This window comes from Symphodus melops (assembly GCF_947650265.1).
Source record: "Symphodus melops genome assembly, chromosome: 10".
Lineage (NCBI taxonomy): Eukaryota > Metazoa > Chordata > Actinopteri > Labriformes > Labridae > Symphodus > Symphodus melops.
Genome location: NC_136700.1, coordinates 6,594,457 through 6,619,257, shown reverse-complemented (window position 1 = coordinate 6,619,257; position 24,801 = coordinate 6,594,457). Strand labels below are relative to the sequence as shown.

General features: G+C 41.2%; 3 protein-coding genes across 6 annotated transcripts; 1 reads left to right on the top strand and 2 right to left on the bottom strand.

The window, feature by feature from the left end:
- Nucleotides 1-80: 80 nt before the first annotated feature.
- LOC306830946 (amino acid transporter heavy chain SLC3A2) lies at nt 81-4,209 on the bottom strand. Of its 2 annotated transcripts, none has more exons than XM_079354736.1 (10): nt 4,006-4,209; nt 3,472-3,856; nt 2,670-2,834; nt 2,493-2,593; nt 2,334-2,411; nt 2,210-2,265; nt 1,934-2,114; nt 1,580-1,687; nt 1,437-1,496; nt 81-1,348 (listed from the first exon to the last, which is right to left on the bottom strand). In XM_079354736.1, the coding sequence occupies exons 1-10, from the start codon at nt 4,042-4,044 to the stop codon at nt 953-955; spliced, it is 1,569 nt and encodes a 522-aa protein (XP_079210862.1). In that variant the 5' UTR covers nt 4,045-4,209; the 3' UTR covers nt 81-952. The 2 variants fall into 2 exon arrangements, with proteins under 2 accessions (XP_079210862.1, XP_079210863.1); XM_079354737.1 differs by having other exon boundaries at nt 1,934-2,116; nt 2,215-2,265.
- A 1,518-nt stretch (nt 4,210-5,727) lies between these two features.
- On the bottom strand, nt 5,728-10,347 carry ppm1na (protein phosphatase, Mg2+/Mn2+ dependent, 1Na (putative); the record flags this gene model as incomplete). Its single annotated transcript, XM_079353682.1, has 6 exons — nt 5,728-6,592; nt 6,932-6,995; nt 7,081-7,195; nt 7,317-7,434; nt 8,758-9,329; nt 9,942-10,347. The coding sequence occupies 6 exons, from the start codon at nt 10,345-10,347 to the stop codon at nt 6,560-6,562; spliced, it is 1,308 nt and encodes a 435-aa protein (XP_079209808.1). The 3' UTR covers nt 5,728-6,559.
- Nucleotides 10,348-10,394: 47 nt separating this feature from the next.
- rtn2a (reticulon 2a) lies at nt 10,395-24,775 on the top strand. 3 transcript variants are annotated; one of them, XM_079353680.1, is made up of 11 exons: nt 10,395-10,481; nt 13,014-13,422; nt 14,476-14,529; nt 14,948-15,517; nt 16,482-16,679; nt 20,828-21,035; nt 21,467-21,605; nt 23,250-23,319; nt 23,398-23,444; nt 23,524-23,582; nt 24,066-24,775. In XM_079353680.1, the coding sequence occupies exons 2-11, from the start codon at nt 13,392-13,394 to the stop codon at nt 24,139-24,141; spliced, it is 1,452 nt and encodes a 483-aa protein (XP_079209806.1). In that variant the 5' UTR covers nt 10,395-10,481; nt 13,014-13,391; the 3' UTR covers nt 24,142-24,775. The 3 variants fall into 3 exon arrangements, with proteins under 3 accessions (XP_079209806.1, XP_079209804.1, XP_079209805.1); XM_079353678.1 differs by having other exon boundaries at nt 16,479-16,679; XM_079353679.1 differs by having other exon boundaries at nt 10,414-10,493; nt 16,479-16,679.
- Nucleotides 24,776-24,801: the final 26 nt, after the last annotated feature.

Here is a 24,801-nt window from a genome sequence, read left to right as displayed (position 1 = left end):
TGCTAGATTGTTTTCTGCCTTTTACATTCAGCAACATAGATGAAATTCAGAAAGAAATGTGGACATTTGTTGCACGCAGAGCTTGTGTTTTCTTTTAGGGAAATAATTTTTATTCTAAAAAAATTCAAGTACAGCAAAGGCACAGTGCATCCACTACAGAAAAATACAAAATGTTATCTCTTATCATGTAATTATGAGTTGATGCAATTCTTTCATCTAATTACAATATCAGGAAATGGAAAAAAAAAAGATATCTTGTTACGATGTCCTTATCTCATAATAACAGCATAAGGGCTCCAATTTGTTATTTTGGGTGGATGCAAATTAACCCTTTGTGTTTCAAATTTTTGGCAGTTAATGTCGCAGCAGCTCTAGAATCAGCTTGAGGAAACTGTCTTTTATGTCTGATCAGTTTGTCATTAGAAACAATTGATTTTAATATTCACCCAAAAGGCACAATTTTATTTTGAACGCTCAGAAAAGTAGTGATGGTACTGTAGCGCCACTATGTGGTCAAAAGTGTGCACTTCAACACCTGAAAGTGAATCTCAAAGTCACAAGTTCCCAAATAGTAACATCTCTTCAGTGACAGCGCAACAGATTTAATTAATATGCTGCAAATCAATACAGCTGAACATTTTTGTTTACTATTCACATGAGTGTTGCTCAACTAAAGATTGCCCACAGGTGTTGATGACTAAGAACCAGACAGGAATTGTTTCATCAGCAGATCACATGACTAAGCCACTGCAGCTGTTTCTCTTTGTCCATAAAACACAACCACATGTTGCAACAAAATACTTAACTCTGATATATCTAAACTATTTAGTGTGACAAGAAAAATAAACACAAGTGCAAAGTGTTTTCTTTCTTCTCCAAAATCGACTCATTACAGTTTCAGAGTTCACTTCTTTTACTGACGTATGAAGCCTCCACACAGCTCAGAGAGGTTTTACGAGTAACTTCCCGACTCAAACAGTTTGATGACGATGGCTTCATGGGGTTGCAGTTGTAGCGAATCCAGAGTGGTCGTCCCCAAACGGTCCATCCCTGTGCTGCTAATGAACACTCCGGCTTTGGGCAGCGTCTGCGCCCAGGCTGGATCCAGGGCATGAGGCTCAGACCCGACGTTAAGCAGGACAAGGAAGTGGACACAACCCCATGAGCGCAGGAAGGCCAGGAGAGGAGGAGATGAAGGAGAAGGAGAAGAGGAGTTGGAGGAGGCAACACTGGTGGAATTGAAGGGGAGGAAAGTGAAGCTGCCGTACAGGAGGGCTTCTTCTCTGGCTCTGGAGTGACTGAGGGAGCTGAAGAGAGCTACAGTTAAACGCTTCTTCTTCTCGTTATCCTGAGGGCAGATTGAAAGAAAGAAAGAAAGATATTTCAATTTGACATGCGAATTGATTTAATGGAGAAAGAGATTCACTGTAACTCACTGTATGACTGTCTGATGGCAGGTTTATTCCAGGTGGAGAGACGACTCTCACAGACACATTCTGTTGACAACAAACTGTTATTTGGCAAAGTCCGATTTTAAAATGAATAATGATTGGATTCAAAGTCTAAAGCGGAAACTCACTTGTCTTTGGTCAAGGTCTTCATCATACTGGACCGCAGGTGATCCAGGCAGTGTCATCATCAGCACCAAGAGTAATTTCTTTACGTTAGATGATGCTTTACCGCCAACCTGGAGAATGACATGTTTTATTTTAACACCTTTACACAGCCTAATAAAACTAACATTTGAACACTGAGTGTATGCTAATGAATACGATATAAATAAGAATAGTACGAGCTGTTTTAATTGAAAATGTGTCTTAAAAAAAGAAAAAGAAAAAAGATTGATTTACCACACTAAACAAAAACCACATGAACAGAACCTCATTTTAAATGTAATTTTGTTTGCTGTATTCCCTATATGCATGCATCTTACTGTCCAGCTGGGCCATGTGTCGTCTTCTTTTGTTTGCAGGTCTTTCTCTATAGCATTAGCAACGTCATCAGTAGACATGAGGAGATTTGATCGAGGCAGAATTGACCTCATGACCACATCCACAAGTGTAGCGTTGTTTAGAGGAGGAAGAACGTCTCTGGTCTGTTTTACCACAACAATCCTGAGGAGACACAAGAGCAAGAACAGGCAAAGTTTAACATGCTTTGAAACTTGTTTTATATATTCAAGAAAAAACATCCTCATGTATAAAGATACCTCTCCTCCTCCTGTTTGTTGAATTCTGTGAAGACAGCCTTCCACTCCATCAGGGTCTAAAAAAGAAATATTTCATGAGGTTGTGAAAACTCTCTTCTTGCTTGATTCTTCAGTATCCATTTACCTTCTCTGAATATGCTGCATCTGTGTCACAGACAGCGAAGCCTGCTACACCCTGCTGCAACCAGAACCGGAGTCCCTGCTGTAGAAAAAGTTAAGTTATTAGGAAATCCAACAATGTTGAGAAAAAGTTAAACCTCTTGAAAAGAATCTACGTTCTTACATGTACTGGAGCTGACATATTTGAAGGCTTGTCTGCATTTCCTGCTACATCCTCAGGACCCACAAGATCCACTTCACAAAAGTCTAACAACACTTTGAGACCTGCAGAACAAGATAACCTTGTCAAAAACAAGTCTGCCAATGCAGGCTGTTTGACTCAAATAATTCCTTTTGTCACCTGCTTTGTTGCTCTCTGTAATCAAATGCTCGATTTGAGGCAAAGTCCCCAGTCTTACACCAGTCACTGTGACATTTAGAGATGCTGCCCTCTTCTCAAACAGTCCTTCCAGAATAAGACCCCCTATACCCAGAGACTTGAGGTAGGGAATCTGCTCACAAAGTGCTGGAGAGAAACAGAGTATATATCATTTCTCAGCCATGCCATTATGTTGAAATGCCCTTTTATGGGATATGATAGGATAGGATATTACTTTATTGATCCCCAATGGGGAAATTCAGGCATTATAGCAGCAGTAGTCCAGAATCAAAACAAGAAGTCAAAAGTCAAAAAGAAGTCAAAAAACAGAGTTAAAAATAAAAATAATAACGTAAACATAAATACAATTCCAGGTAGTAAGTGAATATACAGAGGACTATATATGACCATATATGTATGGTGGATAATACTGTGCAGTGAATAGCATGTTAAAGTGACCAGTGAAGAATGTCTTTTAAGGTTACCATCTACGCATCAAGGCTCAATGTCAGCATTATATTTTTACATGTTAATAGTAGGCTTTTGTTAGCATGTTTTTCTAAGTCTGGAAAAAAAAAAACGTGGCCTTGACATTTTTATCAAAGATAATGTCGGTCAATCTGACCACCAGGGGGCAGATAATACTTTTTAAAAATTATTATTACAGAAATGTTGCATATTTTGATATTTGCATATTATAAGTACGTTTCAGTTTTTGCGCTAAAGACAAACATCCATTAAAAATGTGTATTTTTTTTTTTTAATATGGATATGTTCTCCTCACCATGAACGCCCTCTGAGCCCTCGGCCTGCTTGTTCGTCAACAGGTCAGGCTGCAGCTGATAAAACAGCGACTTCTGCCACCAGCGTAGCTCGGTGGGGACCGGCCGGGGGCTCATTACTATGATGGCGATGGAGGTGGCGAGCATGGCCAACCAGGCCAGCCAGAACAACACCACCAGGTAACAGCGCACTTTCCTCCACCCGGGGCCCCCCGCGGCCACCTCCAGCTCCTCCTTGGACATGGGCTGCCATTTGTGGACCGGCTCCGGTTCTTGTTCAGGGATGAGCAGCGCGGCTGACTCCGAGTTCCCCACACCGCCTAGCAGCCCGGGGCCTGCCACGCTGCCGTACCCGGTGACCCCTGCGTTCAGCGGCATCCTGCCCGGCTGCAGCTGGGTGATATTAGTTATGAGGCTTAGTTTAAAGTGGGATAGAAAAGTAAACACTCAAGCTGTAACTTTCAAAAAGTTAGATGACCACCATCGGGTTAAAGTTTTATCTGGACATGTTTGTTTGGTCTGTTAGTAGTCTATACGTTGCTTACTGTCTGCTCTGCCGTGTGTGTTTGTTCCATGTCAAACAAAAAGAACTTAAAATAATAAGGACTTCACGTTTCTACACAAAAATGCAAAGACATTCAGCGCTCAGCACCACCATGACGTGCACGCGACTTCCCCTCGCGCCTGGCTCATCTGTTTCACTCAGGTGCTTCAATTAACCAATCAGTGTTTACATAGGCCTCCTGCAGATCACGTTGCACAGAAGTCATCACTGGTATGTGATTGACAGCTCTCCCATCGGTTTTGTTACAACAAAACATATTCACATATTTAACTTATTTCTAAAGGAATTGACTTGACCTTACTTTTTTCTTTCTTTTTTCTTTTTTTTTTAGGGGATTTTTTTATTGCGTTTTTTATTATCATGTCACTTGTCAATTTGCCCATCAAATGGAAGACAATTCGACTCTTGGACAAGTTGCCTGTTCAGCCTGAGCAGCCACTGAATCATAGGCTAAAAGATCATGTTTAAAGACTGCAAGACTCCATACGATAACTTCTTGTGACTTTAGACAAAAAAAGGCTTTTTTAATTTTTTTACGTTTTAGATAAATGTAATGGTAAAAACTTAAAACATCAACATTTCCTTTCTTACAAAATATTTAGAGCATTGAATACTTTAACTATCTGAATAGTGACTGCTGGAATGATCTGGATTTCTTATAATCTCCTTTTTAAAGTTTGCATTTTGTATACTGTACACACTTTAAAGGTAAACACACACTGTGAACGGCAGCAAAGTTCACTAGTATGTCGTGGGTCAGTGTGAGGAATGAGAGCACCTTACAGAAACTCAAAATGCCACCGTTAGGATTCAACAAATCATTACTCACAGGCTGTGTCTGATTTTTCTGGGCTTTCTCTCAGATCCTTTTCTTCTTTTTCCAACTTGTCGTTCCTCTTTTTCTTTGCCCGAAAGTGATCCAAGCTGACCGTGTTGTCCTAAGCTGGCTTGGATTTCTGAGTCTGACTTGTCAGGAGTGAGCTGAGAAAGGCGCTCTGCCAGAAAGAAGAAGCTGTACACAGTCAATTAATACTGAGGTGCTGAGCTTCGCCACACCCTCGTAGCACATTCTGAAGAACCCATGACCGCTGAGGAGAGCCATCTAAAGACCCTCATGATGGAGTCACTTTGACTCTGAATTGAAATACCTGGAATAGGCTACTCAGGCTGAGAACAGAATTTGTCTTTAACTAATGTTTAGTCTTTAGTCTGTGACCTGAATATAAAATCAATCCAGGATTGTAAATTCAAAATCTGACATTAAAAGGTCAAGAACAAAATGTTTCAATTAGAGATAGGTGAAATCCGTGATCGAAAATGACCTATTTAATTGATCTGTCCACAATATTATTTTGAGCAAAAATGCAAAGTACTTTTGGTTATGTCTTCAAAAAGGGGATGTCACATTGGGATTTTCTTTTTTTCTTTTTAGTCTGAAATGTTGTAAAATAAATTAAAGTAGTCCTGTAGATCAAAACATGTCAAAGTTTTGAGAAAACCAACAATCTATTTTGGGAAATGCATCAATATCTCTAAAAGCACATTTATTTTATAAAAAAAAAAGTTACAAAATGTTGTCCTCTTGTGTAAAATGTTATATATATAAATGAAATATATATAAATAAGGATATATATAAATAAGGATATATATATATATAGATATATAAGACTTCCATGAAGTGGGGGCCTTAAGTATAAGTATTGGTACGAAGTGAAATGGAAAATGTTTACAAATCAACTATTCCTCCATTTAAATGTATTATTGAACTGTCTTTACGATCATTGATCTAAATCCATCCACACTGACCTGCTTCCTAAAAAAAGATGGCGTTTAAATAACCTGGTGACATCACACGTGGCACATCCACTCTAAAGTGCCACAAAGGTTCAAGTTTAATGTGGTATGTGCTAATTCCTGGGAACATCTCATTCTCATTCCAAGTACAGACCCCCCCCCCCGCGCCGCTTTTCTTTGTCCTGTCATCTCCCTCCCGCTAGCTTCCCTCTCCTATGGCATATGTGTCTTTAGTACCTGACAGCATTGTGTAAACTAATCACTTACTGAGGGGCACTGCATACTGCGGTCGCTCACGAGAGGCTCTAACGTGCATGAAAAATGTGTTGTTTGAAAGTGTGGAATTAGATTTTGAATGTGTGACCAGCTTCTCAAAAACAAGCTGCGGAGTCATTAGTTAGCTGCATGTACAGCTTGCACTCCATATAAACACTCATGCAAACTGAGCTGCTTCATATAAGGCCGGTATATGCAGAAAAAAAGTGTCCCAAGGCAATGTGTACATCATGATTCCTAACAAAGTGGCATTATTACAGAAATACATTCGAGATGTTGAATTAAACATCACTTTATTTGACCACAAAGCAAATCTTCAAGAGAGCATGTTACACGCAGAGTCATTCTCATTTCACAGCTCATGTAAAAAGTCAAGCTTCTTGTTGGAGGTGGTTCCCATGGAGACCATGATGATGATGGTGCAGGTGAGGATTCGGTTCTCATGGTAATAGGTTTAGTTTGACTCCTCCGACGATCCTTCAGTGTCCTGAAATGCCATATAACACAACGACGCTAACAACTACATTACATTCACAATTTTGGATAATTAAAAAGCAGCAACATACACGAGTGAAGTTTTGTTTCTAATATCTTCTTTGTCAGGACTCTTGTATAGATATTTTCATCAGAGAACTTATGGCTTGGCTGTTTAAAGTCATTTCTGTTATATAGGTTTGCCTTGTTTTGGATAAAGCTAGATGCTCACATTTTATTGGAGGCTTTTTTTCCGTTTTCCAATGTTTAATTCCCTGATGAAAAACAGTTTAAGTGAAAAAAGGATAACTGGGGTATTGAAACAGATCGTTTATTGTGTTTTGTGTCTTACCATGGGCTCCTGAGATCTGAGAGCCATGACGTGTTTCTGATACGCAGCGATAATGCAGTCTCGCCTGGGAAGAGAAAAGGTGGTTTTATGTCAAAAGGATTGATTTTAAACTTCCTCATGAGACTGGAGTTTCACTTGCTTAGACTCACTTGCTAGTGATGCCGCCTCCTGGTGGCAGCCCAGGCATCTCTTCTGCAGCCAAGGATTTAATCACATACAAAAGGTCAGGGTCCTCTTCTCTAGACCTCATCGTGTGGATTATTTCTGTGGAGGACCGGGGAAAATAATCAAAACCTTGAGATGAAATTAAGAAGGTTAAGAGTAGGCGTAGTTCAAAATGTAGCGAGTGGTGTTGTTGTTGTTCGGTTTCCAGGGAACAGCAGACCTTCCACTTTGAGATCGATCATTTGCTCCATTTTAGCCTCCTGCTGCAGTGCCTCTTGTGACACCTGGGGGGAGCCAGGGAAGCAGATTATGATGATGCTGATGTTATCCAAGCTGCCCTGCAAGGGGAGACAGAGTGCACAATGATATGATTGGCAATAAGACTGCAGCTTTAAATCATAGTGGCAATAAAAAAAGGCAGTATTTGGAGGTAACTAGGTGCTTTAACATTTTGAGGGAACTTCTTATGTTTTACACTTTTACTCAAGTACTCTTCAAGAAGGCATATTTATTTTTCTCAATTTGTTTGATGGTAATTCTTGAAGTTCATTGCTAGTTATCCTGCAGGATACACAAATGTTACATGAAATAACACATTATGTGGCTCTTTACGTCACATTATATGAAACAAAAATACAATCCCCCTTAAGCAGTTATTATATAACACTGCTATGTCTGAGTTCAATCAGTCATTTTCAGGAAACTTGTCATGGACACTTCTGTGTATGATAATTACTTTTTCTACTTTTCTAACTCTTTCCCTGGACAAAGTTATTTAACCCTAGAAATTGTAGTTTTTCTTCAGCAAAGGCTCTTAATACTTCTCTCCCCTCCTTATGGAAACACATTTCTTATAATGTTTAAGAATTTCTTATAATCTTTACTTCTTGAAACAACTACCATTCTTGTATTATATTATTCTTATATTATATTTTGTCTGTGAATGTTTAATCTGTAGTTGGATATCAGTATTGTCCACATAAATAAAGTGGGAATTCTCAGCCGCTGTCTACCATCAGCCTGACATCAGAGACGCAGCAGTAAGGCTCAGTGTGTACTGGTACATACAGTCTTTCAGCTGCGAGCCTTTTTTAGGTGAAATACTGTAAATAGCCAAACACCTTGGCCAGGATAAAGCCTCTGAGCTGGTATGTATGGACTGGACTCACACTCAGAGTTAATCCGAGCCATGTGTAGCATTTCTCCCCTGCCATCCCATCTCCCTGCATGCCTTAATACAGCTATTTATAGGGCGTGCTCGTCACTGTTCTAACACGCTGTTACTAACGAGCATTAAGACAACTCGCAGGACAAATCTATTTACATAACAACAGCAGCGTAATTCCTCCAATCAAAGACCCTGCCCACAGTTTACACCTGCCCACAACACTCGACTTAGTCTAAAGCTTCCCATTCATAAATCCACTTGCTCAAACACTGTGTTCCCTGGAATAACCCTGTGCACTACGGGTGCACAAACACAGGTTTTGAGTTCTTGGGAAAATCAATCTTAATTTTTCCATGATATTCTTGAGTTACTTTCTTCTGTTGGAGCTGTCAGTAAATTAAAACTGACTAAGTATTTGGACCAGCTGATAACTTATATAAAAAGTGCTTCTGGAGACATGTGCCTTGTTTGTGTTCTGTTGTGAACAGCTCACCTTATAGAGACAAAGGTCAATGACCTGAGTGCAGATCTCTCTCAGGTCATCGCACACCTGCAAACGACTGTGCACAAAGGCACACAGTTCCTCGTTACCAATGGCGTCCCACACGCCATCACACGCTAGAATGAGGAACTCGTCTTCAGGCGTCCTCTCCAGCTCGTACACCTCTGGCTCTGGCGACACCAGCTGCTCTGTTGGAGGCCTCCAGTCCACCTCCTTGAAGTCAAAGTCCCCCAGCGCCCTGGAAACAGCCAGTGAGCCGTTGACTCTCTGCAGGGTCACGGAGCCTCCAGCATTCTGGATGCGCTCCTTTTCTCTGGGGTTGAACGGTTTGTGGTCCTCGGTGTAGAAGACGACCTGGCCGTTACGGCAGAGCAGGGTGCGAGAGTCCCCACAGTTGATAAAGTAAATGTGACGTGGTGAGATCATGACAGATGCTGCGGTGGTGCCACTGCGGTCCCAGTTGTCCTGGCGAGCCAATTTGTGCATGTGGCAGTCAATGTCCAGGAAGGCTTCACGGATCCCCTCCTTCACCTGCTCGGGTTCCTCACTGGCTTTGATCCCGCCTGTTGGAAATGAGGGGGAATCCATATAAATTAGTATCCATGTTTTACTTGTGACAAACCTGGCTCCAAAACATCACCTGCATTTTTGTAATAATATATAAATTTGGCTCAAACAACGGCACTGATTTTAAGATTAGAGAACAATTCAAGAGCTGGTTGTTTGTAAACTTTTATATTGGAAGAAATAAAGCCTACAAAAATTTTGATTAAAAATGTTCCTTAATGTAAACAAATCTGTTCAAAGCTCTTCATACCAGGTAGAAAATTTGACATCTGAATGAATGTTAGCACTTTTAGCCTTTATGTTTACCTATTAACATGTCTTATTGTCAGCTTCACTTTGCGCTTCACTTTGAGTAAAATACAATGAAACTATCTTTAATGCACAACATTTTTTTTTCATGTTCATGTTTTTTGTTGGTAATTAACTTCCCCCAGTCTAAAACTACTTACTATAAGTGCAGTTAAGCTGAACAAGAGCTTAACGTCCTTAAGCAACAGGACGCTCAAAACAAACAATTGAAATTTTCAATTTAATTGAATTATCAGAAGAAATTAAATGATCCTTATTTAATGAAATGAATCTTATTAGTTCATTAATTGTTGCCATACCAGTTGCCAGGATGTGATCCAGCAGGTTTCTGGAGCAGTACTGTGCCACTGTGGTGCCTGCATGTCCATCAAAAACAGCAAAATATGCCCACTCTTTCAGCTCTCCTCTTAGCTGGGGCATGCATGAATGGGCATCCTCCATCTGAGCCCTCCAGCCCTGCATGCTTGCCACGGCGTAGTTTAAGCCTGACTGAGACCCCCCCTCAGACACATGTTTCTCCAGGATGGGGCGGTCCAGGTACGGGCTCGGCATGGAGTTGTCCTCATCAAAATTGTCCTCCTCTTCATTGTCCCTTTCCCTAGGTCCCCCTTTGAAAAAGAAGGTGACCACCTTCTCTGTCTCTTTGACCAGCTGACGGAGGAAGGAAGGCACCTCCACATTGCTGGCACGCCTGGCTGTCCTCATCACACCACGGAGCCTGTTCTCGAGCTTCCTCTTTGGCCTGGCAGCAGCACGTCTCCTCCTGGTGCCCCTCCTCCGGCCTTGTGTTTTCCGCAGCAGGTCCAGGGCAACAGTTAGGCTGTAACTCCCCCAAACAGGTAATCAAAAAGGTAACTGAAAATAAGGATTATCCTCTTAAATGAAAAACTGAGTAGTTTTTTTGTTTAAACTAATCAGGGCCATCGTTATGTCCCTTATACAACAGGTAGAGTCCCAGAATCCTTCTTCTGTCCTTTTTTATTTTACCATAGGACCATAGAGTGTCTTCCTCTTTGCGTCTGTCTGTTTCTGTGTCTGTTTCTCCCTCCTTCTCTTCTTTACCCATCCAGTATTAGCCCTGCTATTGGCTTGTCTATTTTTGTTGATTTATCCCTCCCTCCCTCCCTCCCTCTGACTGTGTAACCCTGCTTGATAATCACCTGGCCTACAAGGCAGTCACATGACCTGGGTCTGTACGCATGCATGGATTATGAGCACCTGTGTTACTCAAATAAGAGGGATGCTGTAAATAGTCCTGCATGTCAATCTATGGATTGTATCTACAAGGAGAAACTTAAAAACAACTTCTTGTGTGATTGTCATTCAGAATTTTGAAAATTTGGGCATCCACAATAATTAAGAAAACAGTGCTGGTCACTGCTACTGGATTGGCAAGGGCTTGTTTGGCTGAGTAAAACACAACTATAAATTGTACAGGAACAAGGTCGGTAATTAATAGCTGCTCGAGCAAACATATTTGCTCATATTTCATGATCATCAGTTTTTGTCTTTTTATCCAGCACTTTTCACCTGTGTCATCCTTCCAGCTGTATGAGTTTTTCTTATAAAATAAATCACATTTACCATGACAAAATGACAAAACCTTGTTTCTTAGTATTTGAGAGACATTTAACATTTAAAGGCAGGGTAAGGTAGGGTGATTTTGAAAGGAGCGTCCTTTCCGTTCTCCGTATTCACATACTCCCCTCCCCTCTGTGCTCCCTCAGAAGCCACGCCCCTCACGCACATGCGCTCGCGCCATTGGTCCAGATGCGGATTTCAGTTCATGCTTTGAGTGTGGGCTCATACATGCGTGGGGTAGAGAGGCTTGATTGATTTTTAAAATGTGGTCAATTTTAACATGCATACAACTGCTACAGATGACAGATTTTTTTCAGTACTTTTTCAGAGCACATGAATTATTAATTGCTGTCAGGACCTAAAGACAATTTCAACAAAAATCTTGAAAAGTGTATCTGAAGAAAATTACCTTCCCTACCTTTAAATACAAATGTAAGTTTAACACCAAACTTTCTAAAGTTTGATGTTCACCACCTGACCAGCTTGCTGATTCCTTGTTGTCTACCCATAAGAGCTGCTGTCTTAATCTCATTAACTTCTGGGTATTTTGGGGCTCTTGGCCTGGTTAAGATGTAGGAACTCTTGAGGTTGTGATAATTATCTGGTTATAAGCAGAGCTAAACCCTTTAGCAGCTCATTTTGTTCTGTGTTGACAGTGTTTGTGTGTGTGTGTTTGTTTACCTTTCTTTATCCTCACAAGAAGGAGCACATACAAAGTTGACAGGATAAGACTGAAAGACAGATTCTTTGTTACCTTTTTCATTTGTTATATAACTTACAGCTCAACATAAGTATCAAAGTGTTTTTTTTTTTGTCAGATATATTTAAATACAGATAGTCATTCTCGGGACAAAAATATGTCAACATGCTGTTTGTGACAATAATAAATTTCTAAACTCTCAGCTGAGGTCATCGGGTGTCAGCTATTTCAGAAACAAACATTTAAAGGCCAAACTGAGTTCAGAGTCATTAGCTCCTATCTCAATGGAATTAAAAATGTATTTTTTATGGCATCAAATGTAATTCGTAATAATTTTTTATTTCAGCAACAACTTTAAATATGTAGTTTTATACTTTTTTTTGGATAATGAACAAAATTGATTTATAAGTTTTATATCATATAGCAGATACCATAAATGAAATTGGCAGACATTTAAATTTAAATCTCCTTCCATCTTGAACAATTTGCCAGCGAATCTAATAAACTTATGAGGTCCCTGCAAGAATACCTTAATACTGGCTACACATTGTAATCTACAAATTCACCTTTGACTCTTATGTTTTTCATAGAACAGGTTTACTGTCTTGCTTAACTTCTGCTTTGCTGCATGTTCAACTAAATTGATGTTTTATTTACAATGAAATGTAAAGAATGAATCTAAACAAAAGGCCTGACACATTTTCTTGCCTTTTCTTTTCTTTTTCCAACCATTTTCTGCAACACACACGGTGCTTTATCACCTACTGCTGCTGCCTGCTCTTATGCTGTACCACTGTGCTGTTATTCCCATTTTAGAAACAGCTGTAAGTCTAACATGTGCATCTCATGTCTTTTTGTCATGCATTTGAAGTTTCTAAAAAAAAAAAGCAAATTCATTGTAAGTGATTACAATTGTAAGTGATAAATAAATTGTATATTTAAACATTGTACAGTCTGCAGAACATGCATGCTGCTATGTTTTAGACTTTAGCCAAGCTTTAGCATCCACTGCCCGCTTTATGTTCATATACATCCAAGTTATTCATTATTAATGGTTTGTTACTCCCTCTCCTCCTGCCTGCCCCTATAGGATGCTGAGAGAAAATCACATGACGAGGAAGGAAGAGCGACACCGACGCTGTGAATGGGAAACGACAACAGGCTCAGACAGGCGCAGGGACACACTCTCATGCTTCTGTCGCTTGGCTGTATTACAACCCCTGCAGCTATGACTGTGCCAGAGGAGATGAAGGGAGGAGGGAGGATGGTGGAGTGAGGCAGGCAGGCAGGGCGGGGTTGCTGAGTGACGGAGCCGGGAGAGAGAGGAAGCTGCTCAACAGAAGACCAAGAAACAGAAGGAGGAGGAGGAGAGAGCGTATCGACTGGACGTAAGAGCCGGCAGCAGAGGAGGAAGCTGGGAGGGGGGGGGCTTCCAGAGTGGATGGGCCCAGCGATGCCTTAATGGAGCATGGGCCAGGTTTTAGGATTCTCCCACTGCCGTGAGTCTGTGTTCTTTTGCAGTTTCCTCTCATATTAGTTTATGTTCATAAGATATTCAAGCTCAGCATCTTTGCTACATAACTGCTGTGAGCATCGTATGTGTTAGCTCAGCCTCTCCTCCCCTTCCTGCCTACTCTCCATTCCTCTCTCCTGCTCCGACCTTTGATAAACACATGGCTGAGTGCATGAATGCAGTGCAGGAAGGAGACCCATTCTGTTGGTTTTGCTCTTATTGATTTGCAGATGTTTGTGTCGTTGTATGCATAGACTCTCTGCATTGTAAGGAATTGAAGTCATTTCTCCCTTAAAGCTTTTGTAGGCTTTCATAGCAGCCCTACTTATTCATTTTTCAGTATTCATCCTCGTGTTCAATAACTGTAAACCAGTTTGCAGTCTATTTGTTATGTATTAACTCATATGCAGAATAGAGAATAATCTGAACTATTTGCTCCTTGGCTGATATACTAGCTAATGCCATGCATGCTATCTAACATAGTGAAGGCCTTTACTGCTGCCAGTTCAGCTCTGAAAGGAAATATGTCTGTAGTCAGTGAGCGACGGCATGCAACTAAAGTGTCTTTTTACTGATATACAAAAAAATATGATGTATCAGTTCAGAAACATATGGACAGCCTGCCTGAGAACAAAATATACAGTGTGCTGAACAGCTCTTCCTGACACTTTGACTCACCAAGTCACCACCTCATGACTCCACACGGTGACTCTTACAGCGTGAAGGAGAGTAACATGAACGTTTGCCTGAAGAAAAAGTCAACGGTATGAAAACAAAAGAAGAAGAGTAGGAAGATATGGAGCATGATAAGAAGTGAAACTGGCAGCTACTATCACAGTTTCAAAGTGGAATCAAACAGATGTAGAATACAGATATGGCATAGTTCAGTGTAATTACTTTTAAAAATGTTTAATGTAATGAATCATGTCACGTTCGTTGTCCTAGGCGGAGTATTTTTTGAATCATTGTTAGATTGATTGAAGGAATCTGCCATCAAACGTTTACTCAGAGATCGATGTTGTATGTTGTTTTCTTTCAGAGGAATATGGCTCAGTGGCATCCACTCCTGACTCCACTCCGCCATGCACAGACGGTAAAGAAGCATGTTCATCTACTGAGAAATTCTGTTGGGAAATACTCATGAAAACGAGAGATTCCTGCTCCCTGAAAGCTATCTTCTGAACAACAGAAGAATACATTTGGGAGCTTCTTTAACCTTTCAAACACTAACACAAACAGTGATCAACGTTTAAACTCAAGGGTGTATTTTTGGAAGTTGGTGTATTTCCAATTATCAAAGAAGGTTTCATTCACTTTAGATGTCACGCTTCTTTTAAGCAGACATCAAGAGACACACCTGGCTGCTTTCATCTGACAAACCTATTTATGACAAGCTAAAAAACTCTCTGTTTGACGTTTTTCTAGTACACACACAGTTAGAGGTTAGAGTGTGTCTCTATAGTTGGGAGTTTAAGGATGACAACGCTTCTTTGTCTTTTGTCTCCATTCAGGTGGAAATGAAGAGTCGGAGCTGTTCGAGCTGCAGACAGCGAGGGAATGGTCCGACGATGACGACGGAGTAAGCGGAGATCAAGACGATGACGATGGATTGGCCTCATCTCCCTCCATCTGGGGCACGCCACGCCAGCACTCCTTCGAGCTGACTTTCTCTTACATTGCCATCGCCGAGGCAGAAGCGGCGGGGTCCTCGCGACACCTCCGGGACCGTCGCAGGACCTACTCTCGGGGAAGTCGCACTCCTCTGATCCGCACAGACACACTGGAAACATTGCTGGACTCCCCTGACGTGGAATGGGACCCTCAAGCCTTCCTCAGTCGAGAGGAAGAAGAGGAAGCGTCCCTAAGGAGGGAACAGGAGAGGGCAGCATTGCGGAGGGAGCAACAGAGACAAATTGAGACAATAACAATTCAGCCCTCGCCCCAAAATCTAGACCAGGAAAATCAGGAGAGAAACACAGAAACCCAAAGAGAGGCGCCACTGCGCTGTCAGACCCTGACTGTCCAGACTCCCTCTCAGTCTCTGTCTTCCCAGGATCAGAGTCCCTCACAGACACTACATGGTGAGAAACAAACATAGAGGAGGCTATTTACTCAAGTAACACTTCAGTTCAAGCAGGTTGTAAAGCACAGAAAGCTAAAGACTGAAGTGTAAATCGAGTAGACTTCAACATAAAGTCTTCCTTTCATTAGCTGCATATCATACCAGGCTTTCATTAGCTCTGTCTGCCCACATAGTCAAATATTAGTATCAAATATCTTAGAGTATTTGCCTGATAATATGAGTTATGGCACATTTAACAGCTTTTGCTTCACCCTGCCCAGATATCTTCTACTTTTTCTACCACCCTGTCTGATGGTTTGATTTAAAACCATGATTCATGACCTTAAACGTCTTACTTAAGCGCTGACCTGATGAGATTTGTCATAGAAGCGAAATGTAAAAGGTGCCAAAATGTGTGTGTTGTGTTTTTGGTTTGTTTTTTAACAGGGTGGGTGGCAGACGTCGATCATATTTTTAATATATGTATATGTTTTAATATGTGTTCATAACTTATTTAATAACTTAGTCTAGCTGTGACAAATCAAACATGTTAGATGAGCTTTTAGGCAATTCACCAGCTTTCACCACAGTCCTTTCCTACTTGTTTTTACATTTTTATACATATATACATATATATATATATATATAAAGTAAATTTTAGAGCTCCAAAATGTGTTGAGGAAAACTTTAATTGAAAAACATTTTAAATTAATGTAATTAAATATGTTGATCTTATCAGATTCATGAAAAAAACCCATTATCTTCATCAGTGCATTCATATTTATATATGAATATTATTCATAAGCCCATTCAAGACTGCATAGTCCTGAGGATTTTGTGTAAGAAAATTTGAAGTATTGAAACTTCAAAGTTATTTCTGGACCTCCATCTCTCAGTCATATCCGACATGTTCCAGTCTAAATACTCTGGCACATTATGATGATGTCATCATGAACATGACATCATGTTTTGTTTCCCAGCAGCGGCATCCTCCGAGCCAGAGTCTCCTGTCTCCAGGGAAACCATTTCAGTCAAGCTGCTCACATCTGTGCAACCAAGAGGCCCGGTGTCTTCATCGCAAGCTGCCATCGGTCGAAACTCTCAGGAACAGCTGCTCAGCGATCACTGGTTTTCAGCACTTGACCTATCAGAGGGACCGACAGGATGCATGCAGATAGCAGGTACAACAGTCACATCAGCATCTTTCAGTGTTGTCACTCTTCTGTCCTCTCACCTCCCCCTCCTCCCCTCTGTGTCTTTGTTGCTGAGTGAGAAGCTTCTACTCTGCTGGTTAATCGATGCTTTAAATAAAGAAAATATCAGATTTCCCTTTCAGGGCCTTCAAAGGCAGGCGGACAAAGATGGACCCTCGCATTCTTCCTTGCTGTGCACTGTCTCAAAATGTCAGAGATAGTTGGGCTAATTGTGGCGAAAGCATTTCTGGCACTGTCTGACTTTTTTGGATTTGTATGACATCACTTCTGATGTGGGAATAAATCCCTGTTAGTGACTGCAAGCAGAAAGACAGGCACATGTGTGTTTGGTTTATCTCCTGTGTGTGTGCAGGCTTCTGTGATTGTGTATGTGACTTCAAAGTGATTTTAGAAATGGAGTGACAGAGATTACATCCTGGCCTCAGGCTTTGTGGTATTTTAAGTGGACATTCAGTCTTTAGAGAGCCCTGTCTTATTTTAGTGGATGTGGGGGGCAGTAAACCTTCACACTGATGAATGTGTGGTCAGGTTGATGACAGAGTTTAGGGTGTCCTGAATAAATGGCACACATGCATCCATTGGAGCATCATGTTTCATCTGGTTTTATAACAAACCATTCGGGGCTGCAGGCTAAACCTCAATTCTTTATTGGTGGCTGATGTGGGATTCTGGCAGAGTTCAGGAAAATCCACAACATCAAACTAAATACTACCTGTAAAGTATACAGTGTAATATAATGTATAAGGAAATCAGAAAAACAGTCATTCTGTGTATTACCTCTTAACATTCAGGTTTTCTCCTCCAGGTTTGTATGATAAAATAATCTTCATTTTAGCAACTTAACGAGGAAAAGGTGTGTTACCCCCTGAGTCAAGCTCATCTCTGTATTGAATTGTAAGTTCTGGTTGCACTGTCACTTGTGGTGACATAACAGAAAATAGACCCCTGGTTCTCCTGTTTCAAGTGTTGGACAGAACACGATGAGGAACACCGCCTGAAATAACTCTATCAGAGTTCAAAGTTAATACCAAATATTTAGTCTACAGCTACAACGTGAACTTTTGCTTGTATAAAGATGAAGTCATCTAGTAAATGTTATGACTCTTCTTTTCTGTCATCATCTCACTATGTGTGAAGCTCTTGGAGTCTTGCAGAGAGTGGTGGGCGGTGCTGCGAGCGAGATTATTTTGGGCCTTTGGACTGCTGAGCGAGCAGGGCCAAAAACAGCTTAGAGGGGCGAGGGGGAACTCAGTGGGACAGAAAGAGGTAGAGGGACAGAGGCTGTGAGGGGAAACACTGGGAGCTGATACCAAAATGGCCAGTAAAGGTGAGACTTTGGACTTAAAGCGAAAAGAAGACAGTTTGAAGTACCTACACAGACTATATCTTGTTGTTGCCTTACAGTCTTCAGCTGGCTGCCAGCTACTTTAAAGAGCGTGTTTTGAGTTCAAAGAGAAGAAGGAGGGCTTCTTATTCAAGTGTGAAGGGGAGGAAGACACGTGTAGTCTTTAGGAGTTGACTGTTTAGCCTCTTAACTTCTCTGTTTTCTTGAGTAAGCAGGACTTTCAGGAGACTTCAGGTGGTAATTGACCGGATTTCTCTTGTCTCTGCTCTTTGTGTTTAGCCTCTGGATACAGCAGCGTAAGGAGAGCCTGGCTCTTAACTTAAGATCTGTTCAAATGTAGCACTGTATTGTATCAGAGGCTTTCGTGTACATTTCCATCGTCCATTCAAATGAGTGTCTGAACTGTCCTGTTGTGAAGTGCCCATTGCAGATAGCTGTTGTAGTGTGTAATAACTTTGGCGGCTGGCCTCTCTTACGTTTTAGTGCTTCCTCTTCAGGCTGAAGAGCTGGCACGAGCAGACACATTTCACACTGGACTAAGAAAAGACTGACGAACGTGATGTTGATATTAAATTAAGAGGATATCAGGCTGGGTTGAAATGAAGAGTGTAAATGAGGCATGTGGTTAATGTACTTCTTGGTTAATTGATAGCTTCTTTCAGTTACCATGTGGACTTTATGCTCATAAATATTTATATTAATGAGTGAAAACTGATTATAGATGGTTATAGAAAAAAAAAAATTAATGTCTCCAATGTTTGTAAAAAAGACATAAGAAGTTCAGTTTATTTTTCTCCCTTAAGTTTGACAGATAATTCCAGTTTATGACACATTTGAAATTGGGCTTTAAGACTCTACTTTTTGTCAGGCTCATGAAGTTCAATGAGAAGATTGATACCACTCTTACGTAAGAGCTGAACCTGGTAGTTAGCCTAGCTTAGCATAAAGATTAGAAATCTAACCTGGCTCTGAGAAAGAAAAACAAATTCAACCCAAGAATTGAGAGAGCACACTAATAAACGTTTAGAACAGAATCGATCCATCCATTCATTGTGTATTCTGCTTACCCTGTTCAGGGTCTTGGGGAGTCTTTAGACAATCCCAGCTGTCAATGGGTGAGACGTGGGGTACACACTGGACTGGACTGGTCACCAGTCAATTAGAGGGCTGACATACAGAGACTAACAACCGGTCACACACACATCCACAACTAAAGACAACTTGGTGTCCCCAAATAACCAACCAAACCGCATGATGACAAGCATGTCCTTAGACTGTGGGAGGGAGCCAGAGTGTCTGAAGTGAACTCATGCATACATAACTCCAGACAGAAAGGCCTTTCTGACAGAGCTTCAAATCAGGAACCTTCATGCTGTGAGGCGACAGCAGAAAGCATCGCTGAGCTGCCCAAAGTTTGGTGTGCTCGTCGCAGGAGTTTGTTCCCTTCGGACAAAACCAAGCTAGCTTTTTTCTTGATGTTTCATGAGTTAATGCTAAGCTAATAGCTGCTCTCTGTAGATTTATATTTAAACATACATGCATGCAGTACATTAAAGGATGATGTCCAACGTTCTGTTTAACTCTGGGATGGACAGTAAATAGACTTAGAACATTGATTATACACTTCTACCAAGGTTTTAATCGTACAAACTGCAGATGTCTCACTACTTACTTTAAATGCCTCCTGCAGCACGGCGACTACATGGCTGAATATGAGTTCCAGATGAACGCATCATGTGGAAATTTTACATTGAAGTACAGTGTCTTTGTAATAGTAAATGGACTTGAACTTGTATAGACTGTTATGGAATAAAGTAGCTGATCTATATTTCCATTTCGATTCATTCTGTCTCAAAATAAGAGCTGCACATACAAATAGATCGGACAGGTGTGTTGCAGGCCAGAGGCATCATGGGTATTAATTGTGTGCTGTGATGCTTATAAATAATCCATCTGCTGTCAGTGCAAGATTTTCAAAGAGGCTTCCCTTTATTGCTCGGGCTTAGCATTATACTGAATGACAAACACGAATTGTCATTCAGTATACACTGTCTGACACTTCCGCACTGAAGACGTTGTCCTCTAATGACACAGAACCCCTGCTTTGACTCTGGGCTGTGTGCAGTTCTGTTGAGTATTTTGGACGTTTAAGAGTGCCTCAAGTTTTCATTCATAAATGTTTTACATTACTCAAATAATCCCTTTAATCATGTGACGCCTCAGTCACCATGGTAGTTGTTGCTGGGACACCGTAAAGGACACCAACAGGGTGTGGAAAGGGGCCTGCTGACGGCCTGACGTGTACCAGCAGGTGCTGTGAACTCTCCTCCCTCATCTGAGCTAAATTTAGCCCAAGCTGGAGCCTGACGTGTCCTCTTAGCTGCTGCTGTGTGTCCTCTCATGCTGGAGGCTGGATATCCCTCATCTGCCTCATGTGTCATGCCCCTATCCCTAAGTCTGAACGGCTGTAGTTCCCTGTCTCTTTTCATAGCTGGAATCTGTCGCCCAAATATGAAAGAATCTCTAGTTGCCAAAGATCTCTGAACTCTGAGTGATGTGTCAGCAGCTGCTCTGTGAAAACTAAGAAGGATGCAGTAATGCTGTTTGAAGCAAGAACAGATTTGCTGTATATACCCCCCAACATCCACATTTTTCTCCTCTTTATTTTTTTCTCAATACTGTACACTGCTTGTCCTTCATAATATCACCCTCTTCCTCTCTCGTCCTCTTTCACCTTCCTGTCTCACCCTTGTCTTTCCTTGTCCCCCAGTGATGGACCTGATCTACTGGAAGGACACTGAGCGAACAGGCATGGTGCTCACAGGGTTGGTGGTGGGCCTGCTGTCCCTGTTCCAGCTCAGCATCATCACTGTGGTCTCCACAGTTTCCCTGGCTGTCATGTGCTTCACCATCTCAGTGAGAATCTACTACCAGATCCTGTACATCCTCAACTGTGGGGACGGAAAACACCCTTTCAAGTAAGATGCTTTTACATTCATAGTTGAGTTTACTAAATACAGATGTCAGCACAGCCAAAGCGTAAATAATTGCAGTAACAATGTTTAGTAATATTATCAGTAGTAGAATCTATTCATGGCTGTGTGCTGGTGAGATGTTTCTATAAGCAAAGCTGGGGTTAAGTTTAGATTCAAGGGGTTAAAGCCTTGTAAACACAAGGCTTGTAGTGAGGATTTTTCTTCTTAGTTATTGAGTTGAGGGGAATTTCTAATGTTGATAATTAGAAAGTTCTGTCAGAATCTTTGATCAACAGTTCTCAGAGGGGGTTATATATAGGCATGAAAGTTTTCAGCAACATGAATTACTGTGTCTTTAAAATACCTATTTGATGGAAACTTAAGGACAGATGAACATCATGTCCTCTTTTCTCTTTTGCCTAATCTCTGCTCAGTTCATACTTGGAACTGGACATCAGTTTCAGCGGAGAGGAAGCTGACGGCTACATGCGGAAAGCCATCGTCATGGCTCTGTCTGCAGTGAATACGCTTAAGGGACTTTTTTTCGTTGGAAACCTCTTTGAGTCCCTCAAGGTGAGCTATAATTAAATTTGACCGTGTGTGTGTGCGTGCGCTGACCGGGTTCACAGTTTTAACAACCAGCTCTCAAAGATTTGCCTCACCCTGTCCAGAAGCTCTCCTCCTAATTAACCCAGGCATCAGGCCGTCTGCACTTTCTTTCATGTTGCTCTTATACCCACCATCTTCCTCCCGTGATCACTGAAGATGACATCGCCATGCCAACCATCCGTCGAATTATGCTTAAGCCTCAAGACTGTTCCTAAATTGTGGCAAAATGACTGAAGGCAACTGTCAGCCTCAACGACGTGTCTTTTTGTGACAATGTGGAAAGCAATGACAAATACTCTGCAGTGAGATAGAACACTGTCCACCCCTTTTATATGGTTTTCCTTTTCCCCAAAAAAATATATGTAATGTTTCACAAATAAGAACACAACATAAACACATACTATATATTCTTTGAGTTGTAGCCATTTGGTTTTTTTTATCAGACCTCTTTGTATGCATCCTAACACAGCAAAATCTATCAGTCTGTATCAGTTTATCATCTCACAAACATAAACACCAAGGTTTCCATATATAGCATATGTATATAATATATGCTTTTATTTGTCTGGATGCTAATTCAAAGGATACTGTTGTTAAAAATAGGCCAGGTTTGCCAAGGACTTGGGAAACGTCATTAATTCCCAACCTGTGATATAAATGTACCACCGTTGCTTTGGGTTAAACTATGCATGTAAACATTGATGGTGGGGCAGTTAAAAATCAATTCAAAGGTGTCAAGATTCACATCGGTACGCTGAAAAATGAATCGCAGTAACATGGTGAGTGGCAGCAGCTGTAGAGCAGAGGCGGTTGGTTGTAACAAGCAGGCGTCATCCTGGCCACTGTGAAGCCAAACCATCCCGATAAGCAGGTTTGTAGCCCCGCTCGTGTAAGAGCCTAAGAGATTAAGAGGCGCATTGATGTTTTCATGAAAAAATTAAAGGGATCTTTGTCCGTCATAATTTGTCTACAGTCTCACTTTGTGAAATAAATCGTGAACGAATCGTATCATAATCATATGCCATTATTTACATATATATATATATATGTTGAGTGACTTGTTAAATCTCAAGTTAAACCTGTAATATTTTCAGAGCCTGATACTTTTTCATGTCATCTATCTTAGAGAATTGACTTACTCAAAACCATACAGTTTATAGAAATGAATTTCTTACACTGTATTTCATTGTTGCAAAGTGATGTTATGTTAAAGGGCAGTGTTTCCCCTACCATTATATTCATTATATCTCCCCCCACACACACACACATTTACAGTAAACGGTGGGTAAGTGTGAACTGACTGTGCCCCCTAAACCCCAGCCCCCCCCTCTCAGCCCTGACCTGGCCGGTATGTGACATGGTACACAGAGGGAGGTACACGGAGACGCCCGGGATCAGCTGGAGTCTCTTTTCATCTGAGACAGGGGTGTCCCATATCAGAGCAGCACTGGATCCCAGAGCAGGAGTTGTGACACTGTGGGGTATAAGGGGGAACACTGAAAACCACATTTGGAGTCTCAGACTGTTCGAGTTTGCTCCAAAGAAATCAAATCGTCATGAGTCATGTCACATCTGTTGTTAACCTGCTTCTGTATCTCTTGGTCTTAGCTCCTGGTTCTGATGTACCTTGTGACGTACCTGGGAGAGCTGTGCAATGGCCTTACTCTGCTCATCATCAGTAAGAAGCTGCGTAAATACAGGGTCTGCTAACACACTGAATGGCAGCCACATTACCTATTCTTCTTTTCTCCTTCAGGTTTGATTGCCGTCTTTTCTCTGCCACTTTTCTACAGACAGCGCCAGGTAATAACTCTCTTCATCATTCTTATTCATCCTCCTTTATTTCAGAATAAAATCAACATTTATTGTACTTCTCTTGCAGGAGCAGGTGGACAGCTACGTTGCAAAAATCCAAGCCCACATTGACAACTTTAAGGACACGTGAGTATGTCGCCATCTTCTGGCACAATGTTGCCATCAACGCAAATATGCTGACTTTTCCAGTTGGTTCATCGAGCTCCATGTAAACGCTGAACGAGATAAGTGAAATAAAAAGGGATAGATGAATTGTGAGTTGAGGTACTACTTAAATGACAACACTTGGTTTGTCATTTTCTGACTCACTGTCCTTTCTCTACATAAAAGCATAAAAAAGCTAAACAAACCTTCAAAATATTCTTGTCTGTAAGTCTATTGTTTATGATACCATTATTCTCAGTTAAAGGTTATTTTTCTGTATTTTAGTTCTCCCAGATTTGTTCTTGTTTTTTGCTGTTCATTGTTTGTCATAGAGTTGTTACTGCCAGTCTTTTTGACCCATTATCTCAACGTGTACAGAAATGCTGAAAACCACCGTGTCGCTTCAGTGATGACATTTCTTGACCTGTGTCAGCGTTGACTGTTCTTCTATTTGTCTTCCATCAGCTTGCAAAGACTTGTCCAAGGTGGTGGCCCTCCTCATGACCCGACTCCTGGTGGCGCTAAACCCAAAGCCCAGTAAACACTGATGGACAAGGACTTGCAGAACAATCTCCCAGAGTTACAGGCTGTCACTCACATGTCTTACCCAGCAGTGTGCGCTCAGAGCTCCACAGAATGGAGCTCCAGAGACCGAGGAAGGGACGGGAGCTTACTTAAATGAACAAGGATGAAGATGACGCATGGTACTTTATACTCTAACTGTATCTTAGTTAATGGATTGAAGGTTGGAGTGTCAGTTAAAACAATGATGAAGGCGTATGAATGCTGGATGAGACTCCTGCTGCTGACATCAGAGATGCGAAGACGCAGCTCGTCGTATTCTTTGAAATAATTGTTGTTTTTAATATGTTAATATGACTCAAGAAGTGTCTTAGACAGAGGAAAGCTGTAGTCCAAATGAGGTACTAAGACCAAGAGTGGAAAGTTTCCACACTGACAGCTACTCACCTGAGGAAAAAAAGAAGTGAGTTGCTAAGGTGACAAAAACAGGGGTAATCATTATTCATGTCGACTAAGGATGCATGTGTTACACTTGAATGCATATTCAATCTCATGACATTTTATGTGTATGTGAGTGTGTCTGTGTTATGCCTCACATACTGCTTGCATTATGAAAAACATCAAGAAATTAAAGCCACATTTCTCTTTTATTATCCAACCCTTTCTGATTCTTCTCATC